General features: G+C 41.6%; 1 protein-coding gene across 3 annotated transcripts; it reads left to right on the forward strand.

Annotated features, from left to right (window-relative positions):
- Positions 1–27,530, forward strand: lrrc24 (leucine rich repeat containing 24). Of its 3 annotated transcripts, none has more exons than XM_086044215.1 (5): positions 1–156; positions 20,175–20,349; positions 21,875–22,153; positions 22,281–22,449; positions 25,731–27,530. In XM_086044215.1, the coding sequence occupies exons 2-5, from the start codon at positions 20,188–20,190 to the stop codon at positions 26,963–26,965; spliced, it is 1,845 nt and encodes a 614-aa protein (XP_085900341.1). In that variant the 5' UTR covers positions 1–156; positions 20,175–20,187; the 3' UTR covers positions 26,966–27,530. The 3 variants fall into 3 exon arrangements, with proteins under 3 accessions (XP_085900341.1, XP_085900338.1, XP_085900340.1); XM_086044212.1 differs by lacking the exon at positions 1–156 and adding an exon at positions 4,328–4,814; XM_086044214.1 differs by lacking the exon at positions 1–156 and adding an exon at positions 8,495–8,630.

Genomic DNA, 27,530 nt, shown 5'->3' on the forward strand with positions numbered 1-27,530 from the left:
ACCCTGGTTGGTGTCCATTTGAAATTGAAACCACACCCTTACATAATGATTTAGGTTCACTGGTTTGAGTCCAGACAATTTTCTTCAGCATCATTTTCATGCTCGCTTGCAAGATGGACTCAAACTTCCCTTATTTCGGAGTGAAGCACAACTGTGGTGAGAATGTTATATATTAGCACAATTATATGTAGGCATTTTAACAGAAATTGCATTTTAGATGAGTACACTGTTTTTGAGCGATTTCTGTTTGCATCTCATACCAAATTCAAAATGTGAATGATACGCAGACTGCATGGCTAGCTTAAAGCGGGTGCCTGTCCAGCTTGTCTTGGTCTGTTGTGAATTGGCTACAGTAAGTTGGTCGCGAATAGGTTATTTTAGCTAATGTGTAGTCTACCGGGAATCGGTTATTTTGCTGTGAGTTATGCACTGTGTGTGGTTCCTGTCTCACTTCACCGCCATCTGTTTCTTTTCACGTAGTTTTCAAATTGTTTTGAATCAGAAAATAGGCTGTTATCGGCATCACCAGCCCAACCCTAACCCTCATACTCATAGCAGGATGATCAGGGATATTCAGCCGTTTCTAGGTTGCAATCCAACACACTTGTGCCTTTATATGTGCAGCAATCGCGTCTTCTACTTGTCTATGTAAATATGACATTGAGTACCTTTGAGTAACTTTGAATGCATGATTTACTGAACTATGAACGATGTCCGTCGTACATTGCGAAAATGTCAATTTTATCAGTGTTATCCGTTCCTGTTTTTGTCACTTCACTGCAGTCGGGAAATGCAGGGGAAAGCTTTCTGGAGTTGCCTCCCGGATCGTGACCGTCGCACGTCGTTGAAAAGGGGGAGCCCAGTAGCCCCACAACACACATCAGAGGGACTCAAGAGTTCTCCACGCTCTTCCTCGCACATCCGCACAACACACCCACCCTCACGCACAAGCTGTCACAATACCCGCAACTTCATGTTTACTTGTTTTATTTTAAGCTCATTTCCGATCACATGACAGCACCCATTCAAAAATATTGTCTAAGATTATGTACGGGTAAATTACATCTTTTGTAATATTCAGTACCCTGGGGTTGACAGGTATGAACATGAGTTCATCCGTCTGGTTTACACATGCATTTGTCTTTTTTCTGTCGCATTTGAAAAATTTGGTGTGCCAGCTGTGACAGAAGGTGTAAAGGTTCTTAACAGTTTAGGGACAGAGTTGGGTGAAGACATATTTGAAGATGTAGTTAAGGATTCTCATGTGGTGTGCTAGCAGCAAATACAGTATGAGACTGGTTTGTATCAGTTATATATGTCATTTATATCATGGTTATTGTTTTCACTTTCATCTGCCTCCATTGAGCACTTTGGACAACTTGCCCTTGATTCATCTGATTCTCAAGAAACAGTCCTCTTTTCAGAGAGTCGTTGCAGTAAACGGCAAAGGCTGGACACAAAGCCAAGCATGTAAGAATTATAACACAAACACCAGAGCAGAACATGAATGATTTTTAAGACCCCAAGGCCATTAAGGTGTTAATTTATTAACCATTTGATTTTATGATTCTTTAAAAAAAAATCCCCTTTTCGGAAGAGGACTTGCTGTTTTCACTAATAGTAACAAATATATAGCTGGGATGTATTCTTAACATTCTCGATTATTTTACTCATTGCTTGAAGTTGGTGGAGTCTATTCTTACCAAGAAGCCTAGTGGGAACATACAATAAATGAATATAATCGGAGCAAGTCCCTGACAGATAGATCCAGAAGGCCAATGGTAAACATTTTAGCCGCAGGTATAACGCAGAAGAATGGGTAATATTTGTAAAGAGTTTTTAGTTAACTTAATGCAGCTTTTAGATCAATTTAAATCTTAAAAATCCATTGAATGCAACTGAAAATCTTTTTTTTTTTGTGCGTGTGTAGATCTTCCAGTCCATCACCACCCAGACAGTTGAAAGAAATGCTCGAGGAATTGTGAGCTAATTCCCCTACCCCATGATCCATTCTCCCAGAACGGTTACGTAAATCATACACAATAACGGCTGTGAAAATGTTAAAGGAATAGTTCCGTATTTTGTCAGATTCACCAATCACACTAATCTCTGTAGTCTTATGAACAGGAATGGTGTCTCAAATTATTATTGCTTGTTGTTGTGAGATCCGTGGGGCAGAGATTTGAGCTACTCATTAACCCATTGTACTGTAGGTGAATGGTACAGGTTCCTCCTGCCCCCAGAACGCATCCAATGCACTCAAAATCTCACTTTTTGTTTATTGTCAAACATCATTTTGGAGCACCTTAACTTAAACCTAACTTTAAAAACTCATTGATGGCGTTTTTGTTTTTGTTATCGCTTCACCATCCGAGGAGCATTTCTATTATGGCGAGTGTGGCACGGAGTACTTGGCCTGGAGGATTAAAACTATTCAGAGATCCCATGCTAGAGATAGACGATCATCATTCGAAGGTGATGCTTTAATAATACTGGAGAAAATCTTTCTGTAAGTCTATATGGCTGTCTAAATGTCATTTTCCTATATTGTGTAGAATCAGGAGGACCATCTCATGAAGATGGACATGGAGAACCAGCTGCCAGATTAGAACCCAGTTTGTTTCAGGCCAGCCTGAGTGAAGATGAGTGTAAGGAAGGCAACGCACTAATTAAATATTCAGCTGATAAGTACACAATCAAGAAGATGATATTTGATTTGCTTGGCCCTATAAGAACACTTCCATGTTTTACATGAGCTGTTAGTTCATTCTTTTGGACAATAAAAATTTGATTACCAGTAACTTGTAATATTTGGAAGACCGTTTTTATTCAATGATGCGTTTAAAAAATTCACAAGCTATTCTATGTAGATGTAATTTGACACTACAGAAGTGTATAAATAAACCGACATGCATCTGTGCAGTGTTAAATACTGTGCACATTTGACTCAATCTGAGTTTGTTTTTCACTGCAGTAGAGAAATCAACTACAGCAGGGGTGCTCAATACGTCGATCGTGATCTACCCGTCGACCGTAAAGGTAGTATTGGTAGATCGCTTGACATTAAAAAAGAAAATAGATGTTCATAGCTAATTATGTTGTGTTGTGCAATATTGGCTCATGTGGTTATGCAAGGTACATCAACATACATTGTAAATAAAGAATCCTCAATATATTTGAAAATAAATATATGTTTTGCATTTTTGAAGTAGGTAGGACCTACCCACTACAAATATGCACACCATACTCTACCCGTAAGGTAGAGCATTTTCACTTGGTCAGTTAAGTAGCTCGCATTCTGAAAAAGTGTGAGCACCTATGATCTACAGTATACAGCAGTGTGTAAAATTAACACTTCCCAGAGTTATTTGAACTTTAGTGTTAGTCTTCTATAACTCAATGCAGTGTTTGAAATAGAGTTGATTTGTTACCACGGTAGAGTAAATAATCAATATTGCCAGGAGTCATATTTACTACTGCAGAGTTATTAAACATGTGGTGTTAAATTGTATTAACACTATGCCGTGTTAGCCAGTGTAAAATATGTAGTCGGTTTTCAGTTAATTTTACACTGATTTTTTTTAACACTGTAGAAAGAGTTACTTTAACACCATTTCTGACAAGGACCAAATGCACTCAGACAGTGTTAAATTTAACTCTAGAAGTATTGAATTAACACTACAAAATTTGCTGTGTACATATAGTAACAGGCAAAACAATGAAATGCTCTTCCACTAGATGACCGAAGGTACAAAATTAACCTGTTTATCCGTATAGAAATATATGCCGTGGTTCAATAAAAGTTGAAAAACACTGCTCTAACACACTATTGGGTGATAAATATTTAACACTTTTGCAAATGTTACTTTAACACCGTGTGGATGCATTTAGACCCTTTGCCCGTGTTAAAATTAATGCTCTGGCACACAGGTGTCAAACTCAAGGCCCAAGGGCCAGATCAGTCCCATGACATCATTTTATGTGGCCCACGAAGGCAAATCATATCGAATTAACGTTTCTTGCAAATTGTCTTCACTTGTCTTAACAACACTGAGGTACAAGATATTGCAAGAATTTTTTGTTACCAATTCCTCCTTTAAAATAAATTTAAAAAATGTTGAACACATAATTATTTACTCAGAAATATCTGAGATGGAGGTTTTGAGGACTGCAGTAAAGGTAAACAAAAACAAATGATCTATCTGTATCAGCAGTTTAATCCCTATTCTACATAAAATATTAATAAACATTTGAAGGCGGGATGGGGGGGACAGCGCCAACTGCGGGATGCGGGCACAGTCCATCCACTCTTTATGTAGCATATCGACTGACTGTTTTAAATTCAAACAAGGAGTAACGCTCCAGGTTGAGTGGAACGTAAATCTATGCTTTAAAATGAATGAGGAAAAAATAATTAATAGCGCCCGCCCCTCTCTTCACTCTCTGTCTTTCTCGCCGAGAGGCAGAAAATTAACTCAACACAAAAACATTACTTAGGTTCGTAATTACTGGAAGACAATATCAAACAGTGTGTGGAATAAGAACGCAAAAGGAGGAGGGGAGGTAAAGAGAGTCACTCGACCATCACCAGCACTGACGTCCGGCATTGGCGCACATCAGCTGCTTTCTCCCAGCGTCCAATTCCAACGGACGAGGTCGCGCTGTGTGGAATATAATCGCCAACTCGGACAACATAACAGTGCTGTCTGCACGGATTTGAACGGAAATTTATTTCCTTAGAATGCCTGCTGCTTTTTTCGGCGTTTAAGTGACCAGAGCAAGGACCCTTGCACGCGGAGACACGCGGATAATCGGTAGGTTACAATTGTATGGAAGCGGGATGGCATAGTCAGTGCTACAGTGCCATAGAAAAAAAAAAAAAAAAAAGAGAGAGCGAAAACTCGCGGTGGACACGTAGTATGATCGTTGAGGATTTACTCTAAACTGCATGTGTGTTGTTGTCGTTGTTGCTTTGTAGTAACAATGCGTTATTAAACCTGTGGTGTTAAATTGTACTAATAGTATTAACACTATGCCGTGTTAGCCAGTGTAAAATATGTACCCAGTTTAATGATGTTTATCATTAAATATTATTATTATTATTATTATTATTATTATTATTATTATTATTATTATTATTATTATTATCATTTGTTGGTGTTGCTGTTGTGCAAAAGATCTGAATGCGACATACAGTATCACATCATTAAGGAGTAACAGAAAAGTGGCAAAAAATAAAATAAATAAAGAGGAATTCTTGATTACAGAGTTTAGTTCGTCAACAACACGTTTACGGGTACTTGTTACTTGACTGTTACCATCGTGTACCGTTGGTAAATTTGTGCGGGTTGCAAAAACACCTGCACCTTCTCAGCAGCTGAAAGATTTACAAACTGTTAAATTGCAATACATGAGTATAGATTTGTGAACATTTTGCCTTGCTGTACAGAAAAATCAACTTTTGATGTGCCCCAGTTGCAAGTTTATTGGTATTCTATCAATCTTTAAAATTAATTGAGAAACACTGTTTTAATACAGGCAAATACGTGCTCCCTAAAAAACCTAAATGTTTTTCCCCCAGCTAGCACTAATGCATCTGTACCTGACGGCTTGTGTTAAAAGCAACCATGCATTACAAAATAATTTGCCCAAAATAAATTTGATAAGCATTCAATTGATCTAATCGGTGTGGTCTTAATTTTAGAAAATGGTTCAGAAACTCAGCTTTGTGCACAATGCATACTATTTATGAATTGGTGGGATTTTACAGCGTTATGACAAGCTAAATGCAGAGGGAAGCAAATTGCAATTCAGAGTCCACAGAGACAGTAAATGTTCTGACTAGAAGGTCATGTTTTCTCATTTTCAGCATTAAGTGGTGCCTTTTCTTGGCTAATTTCAAAGTGGGTATGCATATGACTCTGCTTAATTGCTATTCGAGACATGGACATGGGGCCAAACAGCAGATCCTTGGATAGGACTCTGTTTGTCTAACTCAGAGATTTTTGTGGTGGGGGCTGGGGGTGATGGTTGTTTGGTGTTGTCTCGTATGAACAGATGTGTGTAGCGGACAAGTTGAATGCTTATGCTTGCAGATGTTTAAATTTTTCATGGGCTCGTGTCTGCCAGACAATGATGACTGAAATCAATGTCATACGTTTTGTATGGTAAACCGATTCCCTGAAGATTTAAGAATGAAAAGCTCATCCCCAATAAGAACGGCATGCGGCTGAATAATACTTTTCACTATTTAGGAGCCTGGGCTGACAGCGCAACTATTTACCAGGCTGGATGACAATCATGACAGCATTATTTGACCTATGTCTGGCATCTGCTGTCACTTCCATGGTAACATTGAAGTACAATCCATTAGGACTCTTATCATATACGGCACACAGTATTGTGCAGTCACTACTAACTGAAATGCTGTCGAGTGCAATAAAATTGTTATTGGAGCATAGTTTTCAATTTCATATTTGGGCACACTTTGCACACACTTGAAACTGCTGTTTGAGTAATGGCTGTACTGTCAACAGAGGGCCCATAAAAACAAGCATATTTACAGTTTAGATGCAGGCAGCTGCAACTGCACAATAAGGCACAAGAATGCCTGAGCTTGAACAGAATCAGAATTACATGTAAATTGTTCAGTGTAAAAGGCCTAAAGCAAAATGTAAAATGAACAGAATATCTATGCTTCTCAAAGGAGAAGGATGTAACTTCCCTTCATCCATCTTCAATCCTGTCAGATGTCATCCATCAATTACACTGAGCAATGCTGCTGCTCAGAAAAGAATGGGAACATAACAATGGGACAGACGGCGCCGTGTGCAAATCCACTGATGAAAATGAAGTGAGAAGAATATATAAAGATCATGTTGACCCGCAAATTCTACAGAGCGACAAATGAAAATGAATTGCTTTAGTCGACTATGTCAATCATCCTTAACATTTAAACAGGAAACAGTGCTTCTTTGTGGGGGAATTTTGAGGACATTGACCTTTAAACAGCAATATTGGTGTCAGAATGGTGACTCTGATCTTTCTTTAAAACATAAAGAGCAGGAAGTCGTGACAGGCACGTTATTCAAAACTGATGTCAGTGTTTATGAAATGCTAGAATAGAACTCTGAAAAGTGGCACACACACTCACTAATTGTGATGGCTGTCTTGAGAAATAAGTGTCATTTTAACATTTATCTTCTTGAAAACATACGGTGAGAACATAGGCATATACACCACATGGCTCAACGGCTGGCCGGATCATACGTGTCCATCGTCTTGCGGTAGTCATTTTTCAAGACTTCAGCAACAGTGTCCTACCTGGGGTTGCACAAAATGTCAAACAGTCGATAATAGATTGTGTGGAATTACCTTTCACATGTAGGACAAATAGTTTTTTGTTGTTATGTAAGCCCAGGAGATAGAGCAGATAGAGCATGGAAAATGCTATCTCTTCCCTTGCTCAAGCTAGTCCCCAAACAACAGTAGCAACTATAGTGTCAGAAGTCATTGAGTTTAAATAACTGGGGCCACTTTGTTTTTTGTTTTTCTAATAAAAGCAAAGTGGCCCCTATGTTGAACTTTTAGGCCCACAAGTAGAACATTTAGCAGCGCACACTGTCAGACGACGTGCAAAATAAATATTCACTCCACTCATTTTCACCATATTACTTATAAATAGGCTGAAGTTTGGAGCAGATATTTTTTAGCAACAGAAAATATTCTAGAATAGTAATTATGACAAACAAATCTGCAAATTTATTGGTCGCACAGGATTGAGTAGATGAAAAATTTGCTTGCACTGTCTCAAATTTTAGGAGTAAAATGCCACAATTTAGGGGCATTCTGGAGCCCTGCAAGTCATAGAAAGAGATTTTACAAAATAGTTGTCACATTCAGCTTCTCTGAACAATGGTGATTTATGAAGGTTATTTTACAAACTTTTCTAAAATTACTGTGCTCACTGTCAGGAATAGTGGAGGGCTGATGATCTCTTGTGAGGGGACATTGAGGTTCCTCACATCAGTGGAACGATTCATTCGTGGATTCACAATACAGCAGTGACAACCACTATTTGAGGATGTGAGATTCCATCATATGTCTAAAGGAGTGATTCCCATCCAGTGTGCCGTGGCACATCTGTGTGCCATGAGAGCTCATCAGGGTCCTCATTTATCAAAGCGTGTAATACACGTTCTAAATTTGTTCGTAAGACAGAAACAACTCCTATTGACCATATATAATAGCAGAGCTGGCCATCGCCTAACCGTCCTGCATATTTAATCGACCACGTGGTCCTGGTCCATCCCTCGTCAGTGACAGCCAATCGGTGTCGAGAACATAATCTTCACATAACAAGCAGGCGCCGCACAAGCAGACACGCAGTCAAACAGAGAATAAATATCATATAAGAACAACAGACCCACACACAGCATGATGATCAGTGAAATAAAAACAATATGGGGGACATGTCATTGTGTCTGTGGGACCCACAACGTACACACAGTTTTATTTTTTGTTTTTTACTAACTCGATCGCATGTCAGGGGTGCGACACCTGCATTTGACGTGGTACAGGTTAAGCCTGTTCTCGACGTCGTTTGGCTGACTCGGACCGACTGGCCCCAGGTGAGTCGATTAAATATACAGACGGGAAATAGGCAATGCTCAGCTCTGTATAGTAGACTATCAGCAATCCCTTTAAGAAATCCAAACTCATGGCAAAAAGGGAGGAGAGAAACTCCAAGACCGATAGTGAGGTACTTGTCTGAGAAGTTTAAACAAATAAATACTGTTTGGAGAAATTAATGCAAATGTTACAAATAATGCTATAATACTTTCACATCATTTGAATCAGGTGCGTTGGAGGAGGGAGACATCTAAAACATGCATGATACTGGCCATCATGGACCAGCATTTGACACCTGTGATGTAACTGCTCTGAAAGGAGACTGTCAGCTTCCATTGCCTCTCCACAATTGCAACTCTAAGTGAGCTCCGTCAATAACTGTAAATCATTGCTTACAATCATCCTCGATAGCATGTAAATGTGCGGAGCTGGGCCTTCCATCTACGTTTTGTTGACATTAGACGGAATACTTGGATGGATTTTCGTCCGTATGTGCAATCATAAATAACCTGGTCAAGTCCGAACAGACCTCACAGTCCATTATTGACGGATGGCCGTTTTGCTGAAGAGAGACGGAAACGTGTAATGTTGAACAGCAGTGCGAAGTTAATCTTGAATGAAAAGTAAAAGAAAACAGTAACTCATATAAAGTCATCAGATCATAACCTTGTATGTTATGATGGTGTTAAGTGGTCACGTTGAAGATTTGACAGCCATTGTGCGCGTCTGCGTTCAAACAACTTCATTTTTACCTCCGGTTAATTTGAATCACTGCCGGTAAAATAAAATCTCTAGTTGACCAATTAGAGCAACCATAAACAGTTAAACATTAGTAGTAATGCATTAAAAGTTGTTTGCCAACCACTAAAAGACTAAAAGAGGAAGAAAAACAAGATGAAGAAAAATACATTCTTTTAATGTAATGGGTAATTGATTTCACTATCAGAAGGACTAGGAAGCATTTTAATTGTACCTTTGGCAACAATGTGACATGGGATTATGGTTAGGGTAAGCAAAACTTTGAAGTAAAACTTGTGTGCAAGTGTAGAGCTGTTTGAGCAGCAAGCCAACACATTGTGATGTACATCGTGTGCTCCGTTTACCATTTTAATTAAATCGGTTCAGATAATGAATGGATGGATTTTTCATCTGTTGTACCTTTTTTTTTTCGGAATGACGATTGACGGACTGCCGGGCCTTTGATGTTTATTGATGTTAGGTGCGTTTAAAATAACATGACGGACTCACTGACAGATGATTGCAGTTATAGATGCAAAATAGATGCATTGACGGATAAGGGACGGGTCCCATGCTGCTGACAAATGAAGAATGACGGACTGGCAAACTTTAGTAAAATGCTCACCTCTGTAAATGTGAAAGTTAGTAGGCTACTGTTTCTTCTTAAAAAAACATCACTGTCACACAGACTTGGTTGACAGGATTGTCAATGGGGCGGCTGCTTTGATAAATCCAAGCAGTGTGTCATTTGAGGATCGGGATTTGGACCCATACGCAGATATGACACCGACGTAGAAGAGTAAAAAGTCTTTATCAACAAAAATACAAAGTAACAACAGAGATCAGGACTGGAAGAGAGTTTGCATCCTCACTCAGAGAAGGTTTGACGTACTGACAATGTGTCAGTGTGTAACTCAAACTTTTCAACTGTAAGACTTCAGGTCTATATGACATCATAAAGGACACAATAAACGGACCATAACATCTGCAGAGCAACTGATACAACATGTAAACAACCAATCATAACAGTACCTCCCCCTCAAGGGACACCACCTGGAGCCCAGAACGTAAAACAACAGAAACTAGGTAAAAAAAAAAAAAAAAACAACAACAAAAACAATTAAATTTAAGTATAAAACAACAAAAATTAAAGTAATTAAACCGACACAAAAGAATCATGATGAAAACATGAAACTAAATTCTAAAGCAAAACAAAATCAAGAACAGATCAGAGAAGGCCAGACAAGAGATTCCTGGCGGAACCAGTCCAGTGGGCGTCCAGGAGACCAGATGAGAGGGTCTTGGCAGGACCAGTCTGGTGGGCGACCCGGAGGCCAGACGAGAGGGTCGTGGCGGGGGCAGTCTAGTAGCCCTCCTCAAGGCCAGACAAGTGGTTCTTGATGGGGCCAGTCTGTGGGGCGACCCGGATACCAGACGAGAGGGTCTTGGCGGGGCCAGTCCGGTGGGCGTCCAGGAGACCAGAGAGAAGGTCTTGGCAGGACCAGTCTGGTGGGCGACCCGGGGGCCAGGTGAGAGGGTCGTGGCCGGGACTTCTTGGGTCTGGGTGGCCGGCGGCCTCCGCACTTTTGTGGGGTCCGCCTGTCTAATCCGGGCTGGGGTCTCTATGGTGGTGGCGCCCCTGTGGCCGTGGGCTGTCATTCCCCTTGGCGCGGAGAGCTCCCCATGGGTACCCTTTCCTCATATGGTTTCTCTGTGCCTTGTCATGTCTTTTAAACACATTTTATCAGGTTGTGCACTTTGTGTGGGTGTGTGTGAATGAATGCTGATGTACTAATGGATATCTGTCTTGGGTTTGTTGGGAGGGAGGGCATGAACAGATTTTTTTTTAAATTGTTTTTAAATGTTTTGCTTTGGATGTTTTACAGCACTTTGAGTTGCATTTTTATGTATGAAAAGTGCTATATAAATAAAATGTGATTGATTGATTGATTGACAAGCTAGTGGCCCTCCCGAAGACCAGACAAGAGGTTTTTGGCGGGGCCAGTCCGGTGGGCGTCCAGGAAGCCTGACGAGAGAGTCATGGCAGGACCAGTCTGGTGGGCGACCCGTAGGCCAGACGAGAAGGTCTTGGCGGGGCCAGTCCGGTGAGCGTCCAGGGGGGCACACAGGGGATGAAGGCAGCCTCAGGCCTTGCCCCGGTGTAGCAGAATCCAAGAGCAGCCGCAGAGGTTGAGCTGCCAGAGCCGAGTCAGGGCAGCCGAAGGCCTTGCGCCGGTGTAGCAGAATCCAAGAGCAGCCGCAGAGGTTGCACCGCCAGAGCCAAGTCAGAGGGCAGCCGAAGGCCTTGCACCGCCGGAGCAGAATCAGAGGGCAGCCGAAGGCCTTGCGCTATCGTAGCAGAATCCAAGGGCAGCCGCAGACGTTGGGCTGCCAGTGTCGTCGTAGCAGAATCTAAGGGCAGCCGCAGAGGTTGCGCCGCCGGAACAGAGTTAAAGGGCAGCCGAGGCCTTGTGCCACTTGAGCAGAATCAGAGAGCAGCCTAAGGCCTTGCGCCATCGTAGCAGAATTCAAGAGCAGCCACAGAGATTGCGCCGCCGGAACAGAGTCAGAGGGCAGCCGAAGGCCTTGCGCCGCCAGAACAGAGTCAGAGGGCAGCAGAAGACCTTGTGCCGCCGAAGCAGCATCAGAAGGAGGCTGCAAATCTTGCGCCGCTGGGGAAGAGTCAGAGTCTGGTGGTGCTGAGGAGCTAGGATGGGGGCCTGCATTTGCTGAGGTGCCGGGAAGGTGGCCTGGCACTGCAGAGGAACCGGCATGGGAGCCTGTAATTACCGAGGTGCCGGGAAGAGGGCTTGGCACTGCAGAGGAGTCGGCATGAGAGCCTGTAGTTGCCGAGGTGCCGGGAAGAGGGCATGGCACTGCTGAAGCACCGGGTGCAGAGGAGCCGGCATGGGAGCCTGTAGTTGCCAGGGTGCTGGGAAGGGGCCCTGCCTCATCAGCCTGCCACCATAGAGGTTGGGATGCACACAAGATGCGAGGGATTGGGAGTACAGATAGTGAGGAATGTAAACTAGAAGAAACGGGATGAACTGGACTAGGTGAAGAAGTACGCAGTGAACGAGGTGTCGAAAAAGGCGGGCAATGTGGTGGCTTGGGTAAAGGTTCGTAATGACGTGACTTGGAAAAAGCTGAGGACGAACCAGAATCTCTACTCTGACGCCTACGTTGGCCACCCCGTGGGGGTCTCGTGTAAATGGCCAACCGGGCACCCAAAGACGGGTCTGAACGGAAGGGTTCAGTGGTGGACACTAAGGGTACAGGTTCGGAATGACGCGACTTGGAAAAAGCGGACTTACAGGAGGAACCAGAACCTCTACTCGGGCGTCTACGTTGGCCACCCCGCGGGGTCCCGTGTAAATGGCCAAGCGGGCATCCAAAGAAGGGTCTGAAGGGAAGGGTTCAGTGGTGGACACTAAGGGTACAGGTTCGGAATGACGCGACTTGGAAAAAGCGGACTTACAGGAGGAACCAGAACCTCCACTCGGGCGTCTACGTTGGCCACCCCGCGGTGTCCCGTGTAAATGGCCGAGCGGGCGCCCAAGCCAGGGTCTGATGGAAAGTGTTCTGGAGTGGACACTAAGGAATCATCATCATAAAAACATGACAAAAACTGACAAGGGCTTGAATAGTGACTTGGGAAGGGACTCGGAAAACCAAAATCTGTGTCAAAATCTGAATCGGAAACCAAGGGATCATCATCGTACAAAAACTGAGGAGGGCTTGATAAAGAGGGAAGCCCAGAATCAGTCAGAATCAGAAAGGAGATGAACCAAATCATGGCCATCTTCACAGTCAGAAAAATCAGAGTCTAAAAACAAAACATTGGGAGTTAAACTAGAAGGGGACTGTACAAAATTAGGACAAGTAAATGGCAAAGATGAGAGAGACATGGAAGAGAAGACAGCTTTTACACAAAGGGTTTGGGCGTAGTCAGCAGGCTGAGGGCAGTTGGAGGCAGACCGGGACTTGCGACGGCTTGAGCGACCCATCGTGGAGGATCGACACGAGAGGTTACCAGTGAAAAAGCAAAGCAGCACCCGGTGAGACAATCACTACCTGATTGGAGGTGGAGGGATGTTTAGGAGCAGGTGGTGATGTCTTTGGCTTGAGTCTGTCTGAGTCTGCTGGGTCCATGACAGGTCAGTACATTTTGTCATGTGAGGATAGGGATTTGGACCCATATGCAGATATGACATGGAAGTTGAAGAGTAAAAAGTCTTTATCAACAAAAACACAAAGTAACAACAGATTTTAGGACTGGAAGAGAATTTGCATCCTCACTCAAAGGTTTAACGTACTGACAATGTGTCAGTGTGTAACTCAAACTTTTAAACTGTAAGACTTCAGGTCTATATGACATCATAAAGGACAAAGAATAAACGGACCATAACATCTGCAGAGCAACTGATACAACACGTAAACAACCAATCGTAACACAGTGGGCGGTAAGGCTGGGCAATTATGGAAAAATATATAATCATGATTGTGACTATATTGAGATATATATTGAGACTTCAATGACTCTGTTTTAATAACTATAACAAAAAAAAAAAACAAAAAAAAAACTATAAAATCAAATGGAACAACTGCCCATGTCACATACAAACGATTGGGAAACCGCTCAATGACATTATACATTGTCTATAGACCATCTCATTCTCAACCCCGCTGTGAACCAAGGACATCAATTCAAACCTAAATTTGGAGACGTCAGGAAGTAATGACCACCCAAAATGTCATAATTGGTCATTCCGAGGCACATCTATATGACCAATAAACATTAGGCACCCATTTATCTCTTGCTATCACATATATTTACAAAGGCAATTTCAAATCAATGGCTGGGCCCAGCTTGTCAGAGTAGTTGTGTGAAAAAGAAAGAAATCAATCGTGTGCCATTAACTGAGCAGGGCTTCCTTGACCACTGACCTACAAATATGTGTGAGTGCGTATGTTGTGTTGATGTCCATCTCTTCCGATCTGATTTGTGTTGGAGAATAATGTTGACTGTTGGTGGTGTTGATGCGCAAGTGCATAAGAGGTCTGTGTGTGCGTGGGTGTTTGTGTGTGTGTTATCTGATCCGTCAGTCAAACTCTAACGTAAAGGCTGCCTTGGATGTGCACTGCATGTTTATGGGCATTCACATGCTTGGGTTTTTCTGTGTATCGTTGAGACTATCACTCAAATTCTGAGGTTGTTTTTTTATTTTTTTTTTATGAGTTCGCGCCAGAGTGTCATCCCAGCTCACCTTGGCCTTAGTGTGTTTGTGGACAAAAGGATGCAGTGAGACAAATGATTTAGTACCTGTCAGTCAGGCCACAAGGACGAGCGATGAGAAAAGAAAGAGGTCAGAAATGGAGGACAGGAAAATGATGGAGGCTTTCAGATAAATCGTTGAGGGAGCCTGGGAGTCGCGAGAGTTAGAGAGAGAGAAAGAGAAAGAATCCGTAAAGTAGAGAAAAAATTTCAGCCAAAAAACAAGTGGGAATGAAAGAGAATTTCATATTCATCTCCTGGTCATCACAGAGCTGGAGTTCCTGCGAGCGATTTTTCCAGAAGGAATGACAGCTTGTATTTCTATGCAGCTTTTTGCCTAAGCTCACAGAAAGTGTGTCTGGCTTTTCGGTCCCGCGAGCATGCTTCCCCCTTATCATCAGAGTTACCATAACAACAGATGAGGCAGACCAGCAGCAATGGCAACACACAGATGTGAACTTGGCTTCTGCCCCGAGCGCTGTGGCTGTCAGCTGCACTCTGAAACATCAACATCTTTTCTACTTCTCACACTTTTAGCTTTAATTTCCTATGTGTTGAATGTTTGCCATTGCTGCTGTTATTATTAGATGTATGATTGTGCATTTGAAAACAAGTAGGAGAAATAGAACCTTTTGGCAGGCTAATGTGTCAGATTTGAGAACATTTGGATCTTTAGTCGAAATACTTTGCATCTTGTCATAACTTACCAAACAGGCCTAGATGGTCTGTCACAGGTTAGCATGGTTGAGGACAAGACCGGCGAGCTAAAGGAAAAGTATTTATTCACAAAATAACAAAAATACAAACTAGGTACTGTAAGGAATAAAAAAATTAAACTAACAAAGTCCCCCCAAAAAAGGATTCAAAGTAACAAACCAAAACTGGGCATGAACTTACTACAAAAGGAAACAAGACTGGACTCTGGGAAGACGTGACTCACAGTGACAGGAACTGAAGCAGCAAACACCAACAATGAACCAACAAAGACAGAACAAAATCAGGGAATTAAATGCAAGCTAACTGACAAGACAAGAAGGAACACCTGGACAAGACACAAGTGGCCGTGGGATCTGGTTGGTAGACACAAGGGACCGGGCTGATAAGAACAGGTGGACACAAAAACCTAACGAGACAGACATGAAAAAGGGACCCAGGGAGAACATGCAAAAACTGTAAATCCAATGAAATCCAAATAATCAAAAACACGGATCATGACAGGGTCCTCAATTTACAACCTGAAATATAGTACAGGAGCAACATTTCCAGGATACAATTAGCACGCAATTAATTACTTTGGAATCCACTGCGCCGAATGTTTTTCACTGGATTTAAATCCAAGAAATATATTTTCATACAAATACTGTAATTATGACTTTATATCATGTAATGTTGGTGTTGCTTAGTGATAGACTGCAGCACATTCTGACAAAGTGTAGTTATGTCACATCTGTTGTACCAAATATCTGTCAGAAACTAACTGTGTAATGTGGCTGAAAAAGTTGACACTAAGTCAACAACAATCATAAGACATAAGAACGATTCAGCTTCAAAGCAGAAATCACCACATCAATGTTACGGTTTATCTGAGCAGTGGTAACTTATTTTTACTTATTTAAGAATGCTTATGAAATGCCTGCAAAGGGCATAAGAGGTTCCCTGAAGGCAATAGTTGGACTTTGGAAAATATTAATTCTCTTCCATTATTTCTATTACCGATATTAGAAAAATGTTTTCAAACAAACGTGAAAATCTAACTTGTTCAGTAGTCCAGTGAAAAATTATGTTTTGCTCATCAGGATGCTCATATGCTCGTTGTGCTGTTTTGATGTGATTACGTTCGACATTTGAGAATGAAATCTGCCCTGTTCTAGTTAGTTGATTTTAACATGCAGATCTAAGTACACAACATTAAGCTCAAATCCGCCTATTACATTTTCACACTGTCGTTGGAGAGATACAGTTGACCTCATTTTTAAAAGCAAACAAGGGAGACCTCTCTGTGAAAACATCAACAGTGATGAGAGCGGCTTAGCTAACAAGCATCTGATTGTGCAGATTACGCATATACCGCAGAGGATTACTGAAATTGAAATGAACAAATTGACCTCTCACCATTGAAATCTCAACATCAGCATGACAAAAACATGAGAATCAAAGCAGGAGTAGGCATGAAATAGAGGAGCAAAAAGAAAAAATAGTAGAGTCAGCAATGTTGATTTAGGAAGCCAAGTAACTGAACATTCTTTTTTGGGATTTGTCATCTTTTTGTTTTCTGAGCTGGGCTAAAACAAATCCAAAAGCTCTGCCTAGCAGGATGTCTTTTGCATTGATGTTTAGCCATGCATACATACAATTTCTATGCCACTTGTCCTCATTCGGGCCACGGATAACTGAAGCCTATCCCAGCTGACTTGGGCTGGAGGCGGTGTACACCCTGGACTGGTCTCAAGTCAATCACAGGGCACACTTGGACAATTTAGTCTACAAAAATTGTATACTCCACACCCAGATAGAATTTTCAATGTAGATTCAAACGTGGTTCTCCTGACTGTATGGCAGATATACTTACTATGCCACTGCTCTGCCAGATGTTTTGCTCATTGCCTAATAACATCTATCAGGCAAGATACATTCTTTATTGTGTCTATTCTTAGCCTGGGGCGAACAAGTATCTTTGCTCTCTGTTCGCCCTGTGACATTTTCATTGTGAAACAAAGCAATTAATATCTCTCTCTCTCTCTCTCTCGCTCTCTTTCTCTCTCTTTCTCTCTCTCTCTCTCTCTCTCCCTCTGTCTCTCACACACACGCACATATCAAAATATTGAAAAACAAATGAAATGACAGTCCAAGGCCATATTTAAAATTCAATTTTTGTCCTTTGTCTATCAAACAATTACGATACAGTCTTTCCATGCGTGAAGAGCTCTTCGCTGCTTTTACTCTCAAGTGTCTCTCTGATGACTTAACTATTGATGTAGGTCACAATGGATTACTTTTGCTAGGCTATCCTCATAAATGCTCTCTAAATATAACATGAAATATTAACATACAGGTCATTGCTCATTCTCTTAATAGTGCAGTGTTGCCGCACTGAAATATGAGCTACAATATTACATTGTACACCACTACAAATAAGACATGCTTGATGTCAGTTCTATGAGTAAAATATGGTGAGACTTGAACTGCTGGGCGTATATCGTATATTGTCTATTCTATTTTAAATGGGAAGTCAACCCAAACATATTTTTTTCCAGAATATGTTCTATGCAGGCCCACTAGTCTAAACACAGCATTCTAATTAATATTGCATTTGTGCAATTTGAGAAATCCACCCATCTTTAGCTAGCTCATTTTGAAGATGATATTGAAGTTCCTCAGGGCTCAGATAACGACCAATTATGGCTCAGCTTCAGAAAACAGGTGAGCCATGATTGGTTGTTATCTGAGCCCTGAGCAACTGTGATGTCATCTTCAGTTGACAGAAGTGACAAAATGGCCACCTCCTGAAATGGCTAAAAGTGGGAGCATTTTGCTGCTTAATTTATATTCCACGAACGCAATATCAATCAGAATGCTGTATTTCAACTAGTGGCCCTGCATAGAACATACTCTGGAAAAAAATATGTTTGGGTTGACTTTCTCTTTAAACATGATGCTCAAATAATGGCAATCAATCAAATTACAAATTTGGACATGTCCCAATTGGTAACCTGTCTGTCGCTCTCAACTCTTTTCAATGAGGCAGCTTTATATTAGGCAAGGCAGACTTAGGGTAGTGCGGCACAGTGGTCGACTGGTTAGCACGTCCACCGCACAGTTCAGAGGTCGTGGGTTCGATCCCGGCTCCGGCCTCCCTGTGTGGAGTTTGCATGTTCTCCCCGTGCCTGCGTGGGTTTCCTCTGGGTACCCCGGTTTCCTCCCACATTCCGTTGATTGGACACTCTAAATTGCCCCTAGGTGTGATTGTGAGTGCGGATGTTTGTCTCTGTGTACCCTGCGATTGTCTGGCAACCAATTCAGGGTGTCCCCCGCCTACTGCCCGAAGACAGCTGGGATAGGCTCCAGCACGACCCGCGACCCTTGTGAGGATAAGCGGTATCGATAATGGATGGATGGAAGACTTAGGGTATTTTAGGAGTCTTATTTTGGTTTGCACATGGTTTGTGTCTCCTTGTTGCTAAATACAATTTACTTTCTGCTGCAGCGTGGAGAGAGAGCCCTGTTTACAGACAGCCGAATTCAAATTAATACGTTTTTGGTGTATCATCTCAGAGCAAAATACCCTGCTATTACCCTGGCATTAAAAATTTAGTTCAAGGCTTTTCTGATGTGAACAGTTGACAATGAACTACAGTTTAAATTCAATCACCATTAATTACCTAAGAGGCATTGCTAGCTGCACATTTCTTATATATTAAGAAATTGGCTGAAACCAACAATAAACTAATATCTTTTGTACAAATTCATTAAAATAAAAATGAAGTAAATAAACAATTTGATAATTAAAGTAAATAAAGTTTATATCAAAGGAAAAAGTTGCAGCAAGATACAGCCAGAGGCTAACGCTGATGTTTGTCATCAATTAAATTAGAGCTGTTTACCACAAGAGGTTTCTTTTGGTGTAAACATGGTTTCAGAGTTTACAGAGGTAAAACTGAACCCAACGTGCTGTTGCTGAAGGAATACGGAGGAAAATAGCGTTTAATGGTAAAATATAGTGAACAACGAGCACGCAATTTGCGCAGTTGTCTTCATGCCACTATAAAACAGATAAACAGTGAATGTGTCTTTGAAATGAAAGGACAAAGTTTTTCCATCACATCTTTAAGAAGGTCAGTGCCGTAGATGTTGGCCTTTATTAGATATGGGGAGTAGCTCTCCCAACCTAGATTTTTTATCAGTCCTCCTTGGCTATTTTATGAACATCATCGCAGGCAATGAACATTCCCTAACCAGTACATGCATACTGTAAATAGACAATGTAATAACACGGCATGCAAGAGGCTTGTGAAAACCTATTGTCTTTGCAGTGATACAGTAACTAGAAAACCATGTTTGGAGACAATCACCATAACCTACACTTGTTTGTGATGTACTATATATGTATTGTCAGGATCTTGTAATAATACTATTGAATATAAATTTATATTTGTGTTATTCCCATTACTAGGAAGATAATGGTGAAATCCATACCCCAGCCCTTTAGCAGACATAATAACAACGTGCTTATTATTTTGGCTGATGAATTGCACTTAATTCAAAGTGGTGAATCCAGTATTTTGCATACTTTATTTATCTGTACAAGGGTAGAGGGCAGACATTTTTTATTAGACTCTGGCACCGCTTCTCATTAGAGTGTGAAATGTAGTCACACCTCATCGGTGTGCAGGCAATATGCATGCAGATGATGTTCATGTTTGTCTTGCATTACACTACATTTAAATGAAGTCAAGTTCTTGTTACAGAAGTAATGATAAGTGATGCATTGAGTTGATGCCTGTCTTCTCCTTTCTCAATGTCGGTTCCTCAGTTGTTCATCCACCATGATCATCTTGTGGCTGTCTACACGCATCTTGATCATCCTGGCTTTAGTTTCCCAACCTTCCCTGGGATGTCCCTCAGGTTGCCGCTGCTACAGTCTCACGGTGGAGTGTGGCTCTTTTGGAATCAAAGAAATCCCACAGGGTGTCCCATCCTTCACTGAGGTCAGTCTACAATCAACCTCCACTAACATATCAGTGACTTCCCATATTTCCAATCTGTTGACATCTCTGTGATCCATTCTAATGTATTTGAGTGAAATGGTTGTGTTGAATCATTTCGCCGTGACCATCTTGGACGTAAGCCCAAGGGAGGAGCAATTATTCATTCTAGTATAGAAAGTGACCCTCCGATCATTTGTCAACAAGACGTTTAACATCAACCCGTCTTCACATCATGGGTTCAGGCCCCTAGCATTAAGCCAGCTCATGAATATTGATAAAACCATGTCTCGAATAATTCTTTCCATTAACCTCAATCATAAACTCTCTTGTACTTTACCTTATGGTTCCTTTTTGTCTTTTCCTTTCTTTCTTCTTTTTTTTTTTCAAACACCAACAATAAATGATACATTCGGCAATAATTGTTTTATAAATACAACATTGTCCATTTCTTGGAGAATTTTCTGTATGTCATCTTATTTTTTTCTGTTTTACATTTGATATTACAAATCCATGTCCATGCTTGGACAAAGTGGTTAGGGTAGATGCTGTGCAATGATTTGGTCTTGAAAATGAGCTATTAAAATATTTTTTGTTATACCACACGATACAATACAACTCTATTTATATAGCGCATTTCACAACAGCTACAACTGTAACAAAGCAAAACAAGAAAATAGCAGTAATATAACAAGTGAAAGCAATAAATTAACACAAAATACTATATACAATAGACACCGGAAAACAGCAGAAATCAAATCAATGTCAAATCAAAAGCCAAAGAATAGAAATGTGTCTTCAAACGGTTTTAACAATGGACAGCTTGCCTAACATTTAATGGAAGGTCATTCCAAAGGGAAGGACCTGCATCAGAAAAGGTCAGATCTCCTCTGAGGCACCGCTTAGTCCTGTGCACCTCGAGCAGCGCCTGGTCTGCATACCTGAGGCTCCGGGAAGGTGCATAGGAGTAGAGGAGCTTGGAGAGGTACGCTGGGGCAGGGCCATTTAAAGACTTGTAAACAAATACAAGCATCCTAAAATGAACCCCAAAATGCACTGGGAGCCAGTGAAGGGAAACCAGAATCGGGGTTATGTGCTCCATCTACCGTACTCCAGTTAGGAAGCGAGCAGCAGCATTTTGGACCAACTGGAGATGCGTGAGATAGGACTGGCTGACTCCGAAGTGAAGTGCATTACAGTAATCTAGCCGGGATGTAACAAAGGCAAACCAGAAAGGACTTTTAACACATTTCTTGTGTTGGTTAAAGTGTGTATTTAAAAACTGCTTTTGATGATGTTTGTGCTGATTAATTTAGATGTGTTTGACAAAATCATCTGTCGAGGGGTCTGAGTCCATATAGAAAGATGTTTCTAGATACAGACCCATTGTAGAGTGCCGAAGGCTTTGCTTACTGCCATCTGTCCCTTAAGAACAATTTCAGACAACATTGTGTTTCACTTGTCATCTATAAAGCAAATCCTTATGAAGTGATTTTGATTGATTTAATTTCCCTTATCTACCCTACAGACATTGTTCCTGCAGGACAATGCTATTGTGCATATTCGTCTTCAGGATCTGACCCGACTGGGCAGCCTCCATTACCTGTACCTCCAAAATAATAGCATTTCAGCTCTGGAGCCGGGAGCATTTCTCAGTCAGGGGCAGCTACTTGAACTTGCTCTCAATGGAAACCTCATCCATCTTGTCACCCCAGAGATGTTTCAGGGTCTGGAGCATCTTCGGATCCTCTACCTTTCAGGCAACCAGATCACTCAAGTCCAGGACAACACCTTCAGGGGTTTGCAGGTGGGTTTGGAGGATATGGAGTAGCTTTCATTTGCCTGTGAAGATTTCATGGTTCATGGTTGTTCATTTCGTTTTGTTTATTGCTCACTTCAATTCACATTTGTCATTTTATGCTCTGTCCTTGCAGCGCCTCCAGGAACTCCACTTGCAGGAAAACAGCATAGAGCTACTGGCAGACAAAGCTCTGTCAGGATTGTCATCTCTGGCTCTACTGGATCTCAGCCAAAATCACCTCCACACCTTGGGAGCTTCATCACTTCAACCACTTATTAGCCTGCAGGTGCTCCGAGTCACAGGTTCGAAGAAAGTCAGAATTCAAAGACCGCATTATTAGTCATGAAATGAAATCACAAGTAACATGTAATCTTGTGAAGCAGCTGCAAAAGTAACATTACTGGTTCATAATTTTTTTGTTGACCTTCGCAGTTGTGATACTATGTTTTGTCAGAAGCTGACTAATACAATCAATGAAAGGAAGAATATTCTGAGGCTACTGGCATGGTTAAAATATGCCAAATACGACTGCCAGCTTGGAAACAATGGCAGTGCCGCAATGAGTTTATTGTGAGTGCTTCCATAGCAACTGTTCAATACCAACCACAAAGCATGTCTTCATAATAACAAAGTAATACTAAGCTAAAAGAGCTTTCCCCTTGCCAGTCTAAACTTTCCGCTGTCAACATTTATTGTGGAGGCACCTGCTGTTCCATACTGCCTCACTTATGTAGTGGAAAGCTCTGCTTATCACATTAGATTTAGAAACTATGTATTTTCCCATTGGAAATCATTGAAATACAATTAATCTGTTCCAGACTCAAACTGTCACCGTTATTAAAAACTTGACAGTACCGGCATTTTCAAAGTATGCCAAACATTTATCAATAATGCAAAGGAGAGTATATATATATATTTTTTTTTTGCAAGAGTCAGCACTTCTCTAAAAAATGTATTGCCTCTTCCTATGGCCCATAAGAATTTGTGAAATGAACTCCATGGTAAAACTAATGAGTATTAGGTTCAAAGGTGCTTCATACAAACAATTGCATATAATCACACAAGAATTGAGCACTGTACACATATCAACAGAATTAAAGGGGAAAGTCAACCCAAACATACTTTTTTCAAGAATAAGTTCTATGCAGGCGGCACGGTGGTCGACTGTCAGCATGTCCGCGTCACAATTCAGAGGTTGTGGGTTCGATCCCGGCTCCGGCCTACCTGTGTGGTGTTTGCATGTTCTCCCCGTGCCTGCGTGGGTTTTCTCCAGGTCCTCCGGTTTCCTCCCACATTCTAAAAACATGCATGGTAGGTTGACTGGACACTCTAAATTGCCCCTAGGTGTGATTGTGAGTGCTGATGTTTGTTTATCTCTGTGTGCCCTGTGATTGTCTGGCAACCAATTCAGGGTGTCCCCCGCCTACTGCCCGAAGACAGCTGGGATAGGCTCCAGCACCCTTGTGAGGATAAGCGGAATGGATAATGGATGGATGGAAGTTCTATACAAGCCCACTAGTTAAACAAGGCATTCTGATGAATATTGCTTTTGTGAAATAAGAGTTAATCCACCCATTTTTAGCCATCTCTGGGTGCGGCCGTTTTGTCACTTCTGTCAACTGAAAATTACATCACAATTGCTCAGGAATCAGGTAACGACCAATCACGGCTGACCTGTTTTCTGAAGCTGAGCTGTGATTGGCCGTTCCCTGAGCCCTGAACAGTTGTGATGTCATTTTCAGTAGACAGAAGTGACAAAATGGCTGTCCCCCGAGATGGCTAAAAAGAAGTGGCTTTTGCTGCTTAACTCATATTCCACAAACGCAATATTAACAGGGGTGCACATTTTTTTTTCATGCGGTACTCACATGAGTACCAGGAAATTGTCTTTGGTACTCACTAGTGGTCCATTGGATCACATAAGTGACGGTTCGGATCGATTCATACATTTCAAAGTATCCTCCCAGACATTTTGAGCTGAATGTTTTCTCACAATTGTTAGGCAAACGTGTTGTTATAAATTAAATGAAGACAAAGTTTTTTTGTTTTTTTTTCATAAGGAAAAAGACTTGAAGTGCAATTTAAGGCCACTTTCTTAAAACATGGACAGCACATTACGAAGTAATGTAGGTCCACAATATAGAAAAAGAAGATGAAAAAGTAATTAAGCCAAGGAGCAGCTGTTGAACTACCAGCTAATGATAACTGCTGCTAGCCACTAACGCCGGAGACTTGTGCCGTATCATACAATGACAGCGTTATTAACCAGCAGTGTGTTCGTGTCCTAAATTAGCGGCTGAAAATGATTTCGAGACAGTGTTCTGTTGGTAGCAAGCGTTACTACTGCTGATACGTCGATCATGGAAGTCAAGTTAGCCGTTACGCTACCTCGTGGGCCAACTTCAAAGTAAAAGTTCCCTTAGGCTATTGCATTGGCATTAATGACTAAATGTATTATTTGGTAAGCTTTATTTTGAAGTTAGCCTTTGTGGAGGCGGTGTGTTCGTTGAGTATGTTTGCAAAACGCTCTTGCACATGAAACTTACGTGAAAACACATTTTTTTTCACCAACCATTCTGCGGATCGTGCCCATCCTGAACCGATGCTTGATCCTTACCAATCAAAGATGATTCGTTCCACTGCACCACTAGTGTGTACAGGTACGCAAATGCGCTTCGTGACGCAAATGACCATCAGTGATTTCTGTTGCGCATGCGTACCTGCGTACCAGTTATGCGCACCCCTGAATATTACCGTATTGGTCCGAATATAAGATGGTGTTTTTTGCATTGAAATAAGACTGAAAAAGTGGGGGTCGTTTTATATTCGGGGTCTAGACATTCTACCCATTCACGACGCTTGATGGTGCCAGATATCATTGAAGCGAATGCTGAACTTGACTCCCCAGGCCACAGCGGACCCCTGTCACGTGAAGATGACGTGCGCACAGCGAGGCAGAAAGTTTGTGAAGAGTAATGTTCTGTCATGACAGATCTCAGCTACTCTCAAGTTAAACCAGTTAGCATTATTTTATTGCAATGTTTTTCCTTATTCAGATTTGTTTCAAGACTACAGTTAGTTAGACTTCACTTTGATGGTTAAGTTATTGCAATTTTGTTGTTTGATCACAATGGATTGGTTTATTTACATTTCAAAAAACAGAAGCCATTCATTTACGAATGTGATTGCACTTTAGTTTACATATTTAAATGTTCAGATATTAAGATTTGAATGAGGTTATTTCAAATAACATACTTTTTCTCTCAAATATATTGTTATAATCATTTGTTTCAGATGTACTGTAATTATTTTCTGTATAAAAATTAATTTGGTGTTCAAAAAAAGTTTTTTCAAACTTGAGTCTTGAAAAAGAGGGGGTCGTCTTAAAATCAGGGCCGTCTTATATTCGGGCCAATACGGTAATTAGAATGCCGTGTTTCAACTAGTGGGCCTGCTGGGAACATATTCTTAAAAAAAATTGTTTGGGTTGATTTCCCCTTTAACTTTTAGTCAGATAAGTGGTGATGATAAAATTTCACCCAGTTCAAAAATAATCGTGTCCATCTTCATTCTCATTCTCCAGAAAACCCATGGCGCTGTGATTGTGCTCTTGGCTGGCTAAGGACATGGATCAGCGAGGACGGACAGCGGCTCTTAAGCACTGCTGAGCAGCGTCGGTTAATGTGCTCGGAGCCACCTCGCCTTTCCCACCTCAGCCTGGGTGAGGTGGCTCCAAACAGCTTGGTATGCATTCCCCCTGTTGTACAACTTGAACCCAGTCATCTAACTGTAAGACTCGGAGAGAGCCTCAGAGTGTCATGTCAAGCCTCAGGATATCCTCAGCCTCAGGTGACTTGGAAAAAATCTTCCAACGGCAAGGCCCAGTTGTCCCCTCGAGGCTTGGTTCAAGAGCTGGGCCCCGATGGTGAACTATTCCGACCTGGTGTTGGAGGAGTTGTGACGGCCCTGCCCAGCAGTGCGGGGATAAAGATCGGAGGGCTCACTGGGCTTGTACGTGGGACCGAGGAGGGCGGTGAGAGGGACAGTTTCGACCCAGACATGGGCAGCGGTATGCTCTTCCTCAGCAATGTGACAGTAGCACATGCTGGTCGCTATGAGTGCGAGGCATGGAACCCTGGTGGTGTGGCAAGGGTTACATTTCACTTAGCGGTCAATATGTCCTCATCCTCATATTCCTCCCAATTCTGGCCTCAATTAAACACACACGCATCTGTGTCGTCTTCATCGAATTCCTTCTACCAACCAAAGGTTGTGGATGTTAGCCAGGAGCCACTTTATGAGCAAGACAGCATGGACTTTAGTGCTCTTGGCCCGGCCACACAGACCGCCATCGCTGTTGGCATCTCCTTACTAGCACTTACTGCTATTCTTCTCTTGATTATGATATATACCCGTCACCAGCAATACCATAAAGAAGAAGTGGCATCCTACTGTACCAGCAAAGAAGAGAGCATCATCTATGTTAATGATTACTCTGATGGACCCACCACTTTTGCACAGCTGGAGGAGTACAGCGACGACCACGGCCATGAGATGTACGTGCTGAACCGTGCAAAGCCAGTTGGGTCCGCGTCGGTGAGGTGTCCCATAATGGGAGGGTATGTCCAACAAAAGAGTATGAAAGAAGCTCTCCTGGATCATCAAGTGATTCAGACCCTGTCCAGATCAGGAGGGATGGAGGTTAGGAGGAAACCAGGAGATGGCGGCGAGGGCCCATTAACCACGGACCCAGAGGAGGTCTTCCTCAGTCAGAGTCTCCTTTTTGGATCACAGCTTGCTTATGAAATCCACTGTTAAGGGGTTGTGCTTGAGTTTATGAAACAATGTGTTGATTTATCAAAACTGTTAAATGAGACCAACTTGCAATGATGCATACAATGATTGAAAACATCACATTGAGTGGACGTTTTGGAAAAGCAAAAGAGAGAACATTATATATCATTTTATTTAATTGTGTGACAATGGATGAGTCAAACAATTACCCATTTCCGCCATTCAATCTCTGAATCGACTCTCTAATACGATCAACAGGGAGGTGCATAGATGACAGTTGATATTTGACTATAATCACAGAGTGGAGTGGGAATCTGAAACAACTGCAATGCTCACACATCGTGTAGTCAGCATGTTTTGTGTAAATGTAATGGTCGAAATTCAAACTGAGGTTTTTTTGAGACCTTATTGTAAATTACATTTTATCAATTAACATGTCTTTTTGTTCAAATTTGAACAAAACATTTCCATTGTGTGCAAGTGAAACTGATGGAATTAACTCCTTTGACATTTGTCTGTAACATCTACTGTAGTGTGAAAAAGTCACAGTGCTCAGCAGTTTTTCACTATTAAAATACGTTTTAAAGGA

Source organism: Filicampus tigris, chromosome 10 (genome assembly GCF_054856515.1).
Source record: "Filicampus tigris isolate MCC_2025a chromosome 10, RoL_Ftig_1.0, whole genome shotgun sequence".
NCBI lineage: Eukaryota > Metazoa > Chordata > Actinopteri > Syngnathiformes > Syngnathidae > Filicampus > Filicampus tigris.

Excerpts from the sequence above, each read along its gene's own strand:
- lrrc24 (XM_086044215.1), top strand. The coding sequence starts at position 20,188 with ATGATCATCTTGTGGCTGTCTACACGCATCTTGATCATCCTGGCTTTA. Across the intron at positions 20,350-21,874 it reads GTGTCCCATCCTTCACTGAG|ACATTGTTCCTGCAGGACAA; the intron begins GTCAGTCTACAA and ends TCTACCCTACAG. Across the intron at positions 22,450-25,730 it reads GCAGGTGCTCCGAGTCACAG|AAAACCCATGGCGCTGTGAT; the intron begins GTTCGAAGAAAG and ends CTCATTCTCCAG.